Source organism: Engystomops pustulosus, chromosome 6, assembly GCF_040894005.1.
Source record: "Engystomops pustulosus chromosome 6, aEngPut4.maternal, whole genome shotgun sequence".
NCBI classification, from domain to species: domain Eukaryota; kingdom Metazoa; phylum Chordata; class Amphibia; order Anura; family Leptodactylidae; genus Engystomops; species Engystomops pustulosus.
In genome coordinates, this window is record NC_092416.1 from 177,976,824 (window position 1) to 177,989,458 (window position 12,635).

At 44.6% G+C, this 12,635-nt stretch overlaps 1 protein-coding gene across 4 annotated transcripts in view; it reads left to right on the top strand.

Annotated features, from left to right (window-relative positions):
• LOC140065086 (ATP-binding cassette sub-family A member 9-like) overlaps nt 1–12,635 on the top strand; it is a 103,946-nt gene that overhangs the window by 75,044 nt on the left and 16,267 nt on the right. For all 4 annotated transcript variants that reach the window (XM_072112570.1, XM_072112573.1, XM_072112569.1 and 1 more), the window contains 3 exons: nt 1,067–1,184; nt 1,417–1,534; nt 1,739–1,830. In XM_072112570.1, the coding sequence (XP_071968671.1) occupies nt 1,067–1,184; nt 1,417–1,534; nt 1,739–1,830 (328 nt within the window). The remainder of the gene's footprint in view (nt 1–1,066; nt 1,185–1,416; nt 1,535–1,738; nt 1,831–12,635) is intronic.

Below are 12,635 nucleotides of genomic sequence, written 5' to 3' on the forward strand. Positions count from 1 at the left end.
TTAACTCAAGTCTGTTTCTCTACTCCCTGAAGGCTGGTTCTCTGTCAGAGAAGCAGCCTGACGTCTCAGTGGTGTCCCTTATCTGTCTGCATCTATGTGGTTACAAACACTCATGTAAGATGAATTATGTAACAGTCTCTATAGACCGTCTCTGACAATAGGCCACTATAAACTTACCTAGAACTCAAATCCAATCTGGTCTCTTTGATGGACTTTTGTATGTCTAGCCTGGGGCTATGGGTTAGTAGTTCTCTTTAAGTCCGGATCTGAGGCTTTAAAGGTTATGTACACCTTTTGGGACAATTGCATTTATGATAGGCTAAAAATACTTTTCCCAATAGGTTTTTACTAAAATATTTGCTAGATTTTGCTTTTGTAGCAGTTTCTTCTTACACTCCCTGCAGGCTGGTTCCTTCTATGTCAGTGGGTGTCTCTTATGTGTCTGTAGAAACGCTCATGTAAGATGATTTAGGATCAGTTCTGAATTGAACCTCAAAGAGCGTTTTTTTTTTTTTTTTTTTATAATTTGTCTTTATTGGTAACCAGAATACAAGACGAAAACAGGAAGGCGGTCCTTGTCACATGGAAAATATGCATGAAAAAGTTAGAAAACAATCAAACAGTAGGTCATACATGAATCATAAATGATGATATACATTACATACAATCAATTTAGGTGTTACTCATACATGGTTACTTTCCAGTCTCCACCGTACTCCAGCCATTTTTATAATGGTAATGAACTCGAGGAGTGTTTCTAACACAGGTGATTAATAACATAGGAGATGAAAGATCAGCCCGCTTCTCTGACAGGTCTCCATGCACATGGAACAAACAATCCTTCAGGGAGTGTGAGAAGGTGCGACTATATGAGAAAAACCAAGGAAAATGAAAGATACATAACAATACTGCGCCTCAAATCTATACAGCTCGGCTACATCTGCCCCCCTCAGTAATATTCACTGCCCCCCTCAGTAATATTCGCTGCCCCCCCCAGTAATATTCGCTGCCCCCCTCAGTAATAAATCTGCATTATTTACGTCCTCATTTCTTCCTGTTAATGTAGAACTTACAGGCAAAAAAATAAATTAAAGAAAAACCCTGAGGCGCTGGAGGGACCGGAAGACGTCGTGGCGGAAAGAGAGAGGGTGGAAACCCTACTGGCTTCTAAAAATGAGGAGGAGGTAACGGTTCATACATTGTACTCCCCTTCCCCCAGGTATATGGTAGATCCTCCCATAAATCTATAGGGGGGTCCTGCTCAGCTATACAGCCCTTGTGATAGAAACCTATGGGAAGACAGATATATAGAGGTTTGCCGATTGCCCAGGGGGTGGGGCTTTGTAGATAGGGTGTTGCTTTCAAATGCCACGCCCCTTCAAAAATTCTTACGTAATGTTTTACTGTATCTTTAAGAAACCAGTGATTATCGTGGACGCCCTGCGCAAGGAGTATCAGGTGCGGACGAGCTGCTTCCAGCTGAGGAAGAGGAAGAAAGCGGCAACTAAAAATATCTCATTTCATGTAAAAAAAGGTTTGTCATGTGATCGCTAAGTCACCCGGGACATTACTAAAAATGAGATCCTCATTACAGGAATGACTGACAAATACACGAGCTGTGCTGCAGCCGCCTGACGCTTGCACATCCGTCACTATTTATCCCCTTAGTCCTCAGGATTCTCCTCCTGGTGCATGAGATGTGACCTCAGGGGTAACTTTACTTGTCTGTCACGTCCAGGTGAGGTGCTGGGACTATTAGGACCCAATGGAGCAGGGAAAACCACATCCGTGTATATGCTGGCGGGTGAAGAGGAACCGACCGCAGGAAACGTGAGTATCCGCCACATCCGGGGTGTTTGGATTGTGTTGTAGGGAACTGAACCCTTTTATTTGCTCTACATTTTAGTTATAGCCATTCCCAGACATTGCACAAGGGTGTACGGGGAGTCCTAGTATATAGGAGAGGAGGTACTGGGTGTCCTAGTATATAGGAGAGGAGGTACGGGGTGTCCTGGTATATAAGAGAGGAGGTACGCGGTGTCCTAGTATATAGGAGAGGAGGTACTGGGTGTCCTGGTATATAGGAGAGGAGCTACTGGGTGTCCTGGTATATAAGAGAGGAGGTACGGGGTGTCCTGGTATATAGGAGAGGAGGTACGGGGTGTCCTGGTATATAGGAGAGGAGGTACGGGTGTCCTGGTATATAAGAGAGGAGGTACGGGGTGTCCTGGTATATAGGAGAGGAGGTACGGGGTGTCCTGGTATATAGGAGAGGAGGTACGGGGTGTCCTGGTATATAAGAGAGGAGGTACGGAGTGTCCTGGTATATAGGAGAGGAGGTACGGGGTGTCCTGGTATATAGGAGAGGAGGTACGGGGTGTCCTGGTATATAGGAGAGGAGGTACGGGGTGTCCTAGTATATAGGAGAGGAGGTACGGGGTGTCCTGGTATATAGGAGAGGAGGTACGGGGTGTCCTGGTATATAAGAGAGGAGGTACGGAGTGTCCTGGTATATAGGAGAGGAGGTACGGGGTGTCCTGGTATATAGGAGAGGAGGTACGGGGTGTCCTGGTATATAGGAGAGGAGGTACGGGGTGTCCTGGTATATAGGAGAGGAGGTACGGGGTGTCCTGGTATAAAGGAGAGGAGGTATGGGGTGTCCTGGTATATAGGAGAGGAGGTACTGGATGTCCTAGTATATAGGAGAGGAGGTACTGGGTGTCCTGGTATATAGGAGAGGAGGTACGGGGTGTCCTAGTATATAAGAGAGGAGGTACGGGGTGTATATGAGAGGAGGTACGGGGTGTCCTGGTATATAGGAGAGGAGGTACGGGGTGTCCTAGTATATAAGAGAGGAGGTACGGGGTGTCCTGGTATATAGCAGAGGAGGTACGGGGTGTCCTGGTATATAGGAGAGGAGGTGCAGGGTGTCCTGGTATATAGCAGAGGAGGTACAGGGTGTCTTGGTATATATGAGAGGAGGTACGGGGTGTCCTGGTATATAGGAGGGGAGGTGTGGGGTGTCCTGGTATAAAGCATAGGAGGTACGGGGTGTCCTGGTATATAGGAGAGGAGGTACGGGGTGTCCTGGTATATAGGAGGGGAGGTACGGGGTGTCCTGGTATATAGGAGGGGAGGTGTGGGGTGTCCTGGTATATAGCATAGGAGGTACGGGGTGTCCTGGTGTATATGAGAGGAGGTACGGGGTGTCCTGGTGTATATGAGAGGAGGTACAGGGTGTCCTGGTATATAGGAGGGGAGGTGTGGGGTGTCCTGATATATAGCAGAGGAGGTACGGGGTGTCCTGGTATATAGCAGAGGAGGTACGGGGTGTCCTGGTGTATATGAGAGGAGGTATATACTGATGTGCAAGATGTGACTATATAAATTGGGTTCGGAAAGTAGAATGTGGATATTTTTGCTAATTTATTAAACAAGAAAAACTGAAATATCACATGGTCATAAGTATTCAGTCCCTTTGCTGTGACACTTATATTTACCTCACATGCCATCCATTTCCTACAGAGTCTCCTTCACATTTGTTCTCCTTCATTGGAGTCCATCTGTGTTTAAACTGCTTGAACTTGCTTAGGAAAGAGCTCACAGTGCATGTCACAGCACATGAGAATCATGAGGTCTAAGGAACTGCCCAAGGAGCGCAGAGACAGAACTGTGGCAAGGCACAGATCTGGTCAAGGTTGCAAAAGAATTTCTGCAACACTCAAGGTTCCTAAGAGCACAGTGGCCTCCATAATCCTTACATGGAAGAAGTTTGGGACGGCTCTTCCTTGACATGGCCGTCCATCCAAACTAAACAATCGTGTAAGAAAAGCCTTGGTGAGAGAGGTAAAGAAGAACCCTGGGATCCCTATGGCTGAGCTCCAGCGATGCAGTTGGGGGATGGGAGTCTCTCCTCAGTGCAAGACATATGAAAGCCGCATACAGTGTGCAAATCACATGAAGGATCCCAGACTATGAGGAATAAGATTCTCTGCTCTGATGAGATGGAAATTGAACTTTTTGGTGATAATTCTAAGCGGTGGAGAAAACCAGGCGCCGCTCATCACCTGCCAAATACAATCCCAAGTACAGAGAGATCCTGGATGAGAACCTCTTCCAGATGCTCTGGGGCTGAATACTCATCAGCAGGATCCTGTGGATAGGGCGTAACTTGCGTTCGTGGGAAAACCCCTTTAATGAGGAAAATTTTTAACGGTTTTGATTTCCAGATTTATTTAGTCTGGAGAAGAGACGACTACGAGGGGACAGGATTAATTTATTTAAATATATGAATGGTCCATACAAAAAATATGGTGGTGAGTTGTTCCAGATTAAATCAAATCAAAAGACGAGGGGGCACTGTCTCCGTCTGGAGAAAACAAGGTTTAATCACCAGAGGCGACAGGGATTTTTTACTATGAGAACTGTCAATCTGTGGAATAGCCGAGCTCAGGCGCTGGTCACAGCAGGGACAGCAGAGAGCTTCAAGAAGGGTCTAGATGCCTTTTTACAGCTAAATAACATTGATGGTTATGTTATATAGAATTGTTTCCCCTAAATCCCTTCCTCATCCAATCCCTTCCCTTCCTTGGTTGAACTTGATGGACAAGTGTCTTTTTTTCAACCGTATAAACTATGAAACTATTGGCTGCAATGTAACAAAGAGTTAAACATTTAGAGGGGTCTGAACACTTTCCATACCCACCGTACAGGTATATATTGACATGCAGGATGTGACTATATACAGTATATACCGGTGTGCGGGATGTGACTATATACAGTATATACCTGTGTGCGGGATGTGACTATATACAGTATATACCTGTGTGCGGGATGTGACTATATACAGTATATACCGGTGTGCGGGATGTGACTATATACAGTATATACCGGTGTGCGGGATGTGACTATATACAGTATATACCGGTGTGCGGGATGTGACTATATACGGTATATACCGGTGTGCGGGATGTGACTATATACAGTATATACCGGTGTGCGGGATGTGACTATATACGGTATATACCGGTGTGCGGGATGTGACTATATACAGTATATACCTGTGTGCGGGATGTGACTATATACAGTATATACCGGTGTGCGGGATGTGACTATATACAGTATATACCGGTGTGCGGGATGTGACTATATACGGTATATACCTGTGTGCGGGATGTGACTATATACGGTATATACCGGTGTGCGGGATGTGACTATATACGGTATATACCGGTGTGCGGGATGTGACTATATACGGTATATACCGGTGTGCGGGATGTGACTATATACGGTATATACCGGTGTGCGGGATGTGACTATATACAGTATATACCTGTGTGCGGGATGTGACTATATACAGTATATACCGGTGTGCGGGATGTGACTATATACAGTATATACCTGTGTGCGGGATGTGACTATATACAGTATATACCTGTGTGCGGGATGTGACTATATACAGTATATACCGGTGTGCGGGATGTGACTATATACAGTATATACCGGTGTGCGGGATGTGACTATATACAGTATATACCGGTGTGCGGGATGTGACTATATACAGTATATACCTGTGTGCGGGATGTGACTATATACAGTATATACCGGTGTGCGGGATGTGACTATATACAGTATATACCGGTGTGCGGGATGTGACTATATACAGTATATACCTGTGTGCGGGATGTGACTATATACGGTATATACCGGTGTGCGGGATGTGACTATATACGGTATATACCTGTGTGCGGGATGTGACTATATACGGTATATACCTGTGTGCGGGATGTGACTATATACGGTATATACCGGTGTGCGGGATGTGACTATATACAGTATATACCGGTGTGCGGGATGTGACTATATACAGTATATACCGGTGTGCGGGATGTGACTATATACAGTATATACCTGTGTGCGGGATGTGACTATATACAGTATATACCGGTGTGCGGGATGTGACTATATACAGTATATACCGGTGTGCGGGATGTGACTATATACAGTATATACCGGTGTGCGGGATGTGACTATATACAGTATATACCTGTGTGCGGGATGTGACTATATACAGTATATACCTGTGTGCAGGATGTGACTATATACAGTATATACCTGTGTGCGGGATGTGACTATATACAGTATATACCTGTGTGCGGGATGTGACTATATACAGTATATACCTGTGTGCGGGATGTGACTATATACAGTATATACCGGTGTGCGGGATGTGACTATATACGGTATATACCTGTGTGCGGGATGTGACTATATACAGTATATACCTGTGTGCGGGATGTGACTATATACAGTATATACCTGTGTGCGGGATGTGACTATATACAGTATACACCGGTGTGCGGGATGTGACTATATACAGTATATACCGGTGTGCGGGATGTGACTATATACAGTATATACCGGTGTGCGGGATGTGACTATATACAGTATATACCTGTGTGCGGGATGTGACTATATACAGTATATACCGGTGTGCGGGATGTGACTATATACAGTATATACCTGTGTGCGGGATGTGACTATATACAGTATATACCTGTGTGCGGGATGTGACTATATACAGTATATACCTGTGTGCGGGATGTGACTATATACAGTATATACCGGTGTGCGGGATGTGACTATATACAGTATATACCTGTGTGCGGGATGTGACTATATACAGTATATACCGGTGTGCGGGATGTGACTATATACAGTATATACCTGTGTGCGGGATGTGACTATATACAGTATATACCGGTGTGCGGGATGTGACTATATACAGTATATACCGGTGTGCGGGATGTGACTATATACAGTATATACCGGTGTGCGGGATGTGACTATATACGGTATATACCGGTGTGCGGGATGTGACTATATACGGTATATACCGGTGTGCGGGATGTGACTATATACAGTATATACCGGTGTGCGGGATGTGACTATATACAGTATATACCGGTGTGCGGGATGTGACTATATACAGTATATACCGGTGTGCGGGATGTGACTATATACAGTATATACCGGTGTGCGGGATGTGACTATATACAGTATATACCGGTGTGCGGGATGTGACTATATACAGTATATACCGGTGTGCGGGATGTGACTATATACAGTATATACCGGTGTGCGGGATGTGACTATATACAGTATATACCGGTGTGCGGGATGTGACTATATACAGTATATACCGGTGTGCGGGATGTGACTATATACGGTATATACCGGTGTGCGGGATGTGACTATATACGGTATATACCGGTGTGCGGGATGTGACTATATACGGTATATACCTGTGTGCGGGATGTGACTATATACGGTATATACCTGTGTGCGGGATGTGACTATATACGGTATATACCGGTGTGCGGGATGTGACTATATACGGTATATACCGGTGTGCGGGATGTGACTATATACGGTATATACCTGTGTGCGGGATGTGACTATATACGGTATATACCGGTGTGCGGGATGTGACTATATACAGTATATACCGGTGTGCGGGATGTGACTATATACGGTATATACCGGTGTGCGGGATGTGACTATATACAGTATATACCGGTGTGCGGGATGTGACTATATACAGTATATACCGGTGTGCGGGATGTGACTATATACAGTATATACCGGTGTGCGGGATGTGACTATATACAGTATATACCGGTGTGCGGGATGTGACTATATACAGTATATACCTGTGTGCGGGATGTGACTATATACAGTATATACCGGTGTGCGGGATGTGACTATATACAGTATATACCTGTGTGCGGGATGTGACTATATACAGTATATACCTGTGTGCGGGATGTGACTATATACAGTATATACCTGTGTGCGGGATGTGACTATATACAATATATACCGGTGTGCGGGATGTGACTATATACAGTATATACCGGTGTGCGGGATGTGACTATATACAGTATATACCGGTGTGCGGGATGTGACTATATACGGTATATACCTGTGTGCGGGATGTGACTATATACGGTATATACCGGTGTGCGGGATGTGACTATATACAGTATATACCTGTGTGCGGGATGTGACTATATACAGTATATACCGGTGTGCGGGATGTGACTATATACAGTATACACCTGTGTGCGGGATGTGACTATATACAGTATACACCTGTGTGCGGGATGTGACTATATACAGTATATACCGGTGTGCGGGATGTGACTATATACGGTATATACCTGTGTGCGGGATGTGACTATATACAGTATATACCGGTGTGCGGGATGTGACTATATACAGTATATACCGGTGTGCGGGATGTGACTATATACAGTATATACCTGTGTGCAGGATGTGACTATATACAGTATATACCTGTGTGCGGGATGTGACTATATACAGTATATACCTGTGTGCGGGATGTGACTATATACAGTATATACCTGTGTGCGGGATGTGACTATATACAGTATATACCGGTGTGCGGGATGTGACTATATACAGTATATACCTGTGTGCGGGATGTGACTATATACAGTATATACCTGTGTGCGGGATGTGACTATATACAGTATATACCGGTGTGCGGGATGTGACTATATACAGTATATACCGGTGTGCGGGATGTGACTATATACAGTATATAGCGGTGTGCGGGATGTGACTATATACAGTATATACCTGTGTGCGGGATGTGACTATATACAGTATATACCGGTGTGCGGGATGTGACTATATACAGTATATACCGGTGTGCGGGATGTGACTATATACAGTATATACCTGTGTGCGGGATGTGACTATATACAGTATATACCGGTGTGCGGGATGTGACTATATACAGTATATACCGGTGTGCGGGATGTGACTATATACAGTATATACCGGTGTGCGGGATGTGACTATATACGGTATATACCGGTGTGCGGGATGTGACTATATACGGTATATACCTGTGTGCGGGATGTGACTATATACAGTATATACCGGTGTGCGGGATGTGACTATATACAGTATATACCGGTGTGCGGGATGTGACTATATACAGTATATACCGGTGTGCGGGATGTGACTATATACAGTATATACCGGTGTGCGGGATGTGACTATATACAGTATATACCGGTGTGCGGGATGTGACTATATACAGTATATACCGGTGTGCGGGATGTGACTATATACAGTATATACCGGTGTGCGGGATGTGACTATATACAGTATATACCGGTGTGCGGGATGTGACTATATACAGTATATACCGGTGTGCGGGATGTGACTATATACAGTATATACCTGTGTGCGGGATGTGACTATATACAGTATATACCGGTGTGCGGGATGTGACTATATACAGTATATACCGGTGTGCGGGATGTGACTATATACAGTATATACCGGTGTGCGGGATGTGACTATATACAGTATATACCGGTGTGCGGGATGTGACTATATACAGTATATACCGGTGTGCGGGATGTGACTATATACAGTATATACCGGTGTGCGGGATGTGACTATATTCCCTCATACCGGTGTGCGGGATGTGACTATATACGGTATATACCGGTGTGCGGGATGTGACTATATACGGTATATACCGGTGTGCGGGATGTGACTATATACAGTATATACCGGTGTGCGGGATGTGACTATATACGGTATATACCGGTGTGCGGGATGTGACTATATACAGTATATACCTGTGTGCGGGATGTGACTATATACAGTATATACCGGTGTGCGGGATGTGACTATATACAGTATATACCGGTGTGCGGGATGTGACTATATACAGTATATACCTGTGTGCGGGATGTGACTATATACAGTATATACCGGTGTGCGGGATGTGACTATATACAGTATATACCGGTGTGCGGGATGTGACTATATACAGTATATACCTGTGTGCGGGATGTGACTATATACAGTATATACCTGTGTGCGGGATGTGACAATATACAGTATACACCGGTGTGCGGGATGTGACTATATACAGTATACACCTGTGTGCGGGATGTGACTATATACAGTATACACCTGTGTGCGGGATGTGACTATATACAGTATATACCGGTGTGCGGGATGTGACTATATACAGTATATACCGGTGTGCGGGATGTGACTATATACAGTATATACCGGTGTGCGGGATGTGACAATATACAGTATATACCTGTGTGCGGGATGTGACTATATACAGTATATACCGGTGTGCGGGATGTGACTATATACAGTATATACCGGTGTGCGGGATGTGACTATATACAGTATATACCTGTGTGCGGGATGCGACTATATACAGTATATACCTGTGTGCGGGATGCGACTATATACAGTATATACCGGTGTGCGGGATGCGACTATATACAGTATATACCGGTGTGCGGGATGTGACTATATACAGTATATACCGGTGTGCGGGATGTGACTATATACAGTATATACCGGTGTGCGGGATGTGACTATATACAGTATATACCGGTGTGCGGGATGTGACTATATACAGTATATACCTGTGTGCGGGATGTGACTATATACAGTATATACCGGTGTGCGGGATGTGACTATATACAGTATATACCGGTGTGCGGGATGTGACTATATACAGTATATACCTGTGTGCGGGATGTGACTATATACAGTATATACCGGTGTGCGGGATGTGACTATATACAGTATATACCGGTGTGCGGGATGTGACTATATACAGTATATACCGGTGTGCGGGATGTGACTATATACAGTATATACCGGTGTGCGGGATGTGACTATATACAGTATATACCGGTGTGCGGGATGTGACTATATACAGTATATACCGGTGTGCGGGATGTGACTATATACAGTATATACCGGTGTGCGGGATGTGACTATATACAGTATATACCTGTGTGCGGGATGTGACTATATACAGTATATACCTGTGTGCGGGATGTGACTATATACAGTATATACCGGTGTGCGGGATGTGACTATATACAGTATATACCGGTGTGCGGGATGTGACTATATACAGTATATACCGGTGTGCGGGATGTGACTATATACAGTATATACCGGTGTGCGGGATGTGACTATATACAGTATATACCTGTGTGCGGGATGTGACTATATACGGTATATACCGGTGTGCGGGATGTGACTATATACGGTATATACCGGTGTGCGGGATGCGACTATATACAGTATATACCTGTGTGCGGGATGCGACTATATACAGTATATACCTGTGTGCGGGATGCGACTATATACAGTATATACCCGTGTGCGGGATGTGACTATATACAGTATATACCCGTGTGCGGGATGTGACTATATACAGTATATACCTGTGTGCGGGATGTGACTATATACAGTATATACCTGTGTGCGGGATGTGACTATATACAGTATATACCTGTGTGCGGGATGTGACTATATACAGTATATACCGGTGTGCGGGATGTGACTATATACAGTATATACCGGTGTGCGGGATGTGACTATATACAGTATATACCGGTGTGCGGGATGTGACTATATACGGTATATACCGGTGTGCGGGATGTGACTATATACGGTATATACCTGTGTGCGGGATGTGACTATATACAGTATATACCGGTGTGCGGGATGTGACTATATACAGTATATACCGGTGTGCGGGATGTGACTATATACAGTATATACCGGTGTGCGGGATGTGACTATATACAGTATATACCGGTGTGCGGGATGTGACTATATACAGTATATACCGGTGTGCGGGATGTGACTATATACAGTATATACCGGTGTGCGGGATGTGACTATATACAGTATATACCTGTGTGCGGGATGTGACTATATACAGTATATACCGGTGTGCGGGATGTGATTATATACAGTATATACCTGTGTGCGGGATGTGACTATATACAGTATATACCTGTGTGCGGGATGTGACTATATACAGTATATACCTGTGTGCGGGATGTGACTATATACAGTATATACCTGTGTGCGGGATGTGACTATATACAGTATATACCGGTGTGCGGGATGTGACTATATACAGTATACACCGGTGTGCGGGATGTGACTATATACAGTATACACCTGTGTGCGGGATGTGACTATATACAGTATATACCGGTGTGCGGGATGTGACTATATACAGTATATACCGGTGTGCGGGATGTGACTATATACAGTATATACCTGTGTGCGGGATGTGACTATATACAGTATACACCTGTGTGCGGGATGTGACTATATACGGTATATACCTGTGTGCGGGATGTGACTATATACGGTATATACCGGTGTGCGGGATGTGACTATATACAGTATATACCGGTGTGCGGGATGTGACTATATACAGTATACACCTGTGTGCGGGATGTGACTATATACAGTATACACCTGTGTGCGGGATGTGACTATATACAGTATATACCTGTGTGCGGGATGTGACTATATACAGTATATACCTGTGTGCGGGATGTGACTATATACAGTATATACCTGTGTGCGGGATGTGACTATATACAGTATATACCGGTGTGCGGGATGTGACTATATACAGTATATACCGGTGTGCGGGATGTGACTATATACAGTATATACCGGTGTGCGGGATGTGACTATATACAGTATATACCGGTGTGCGGGATGTGACTATATACAGT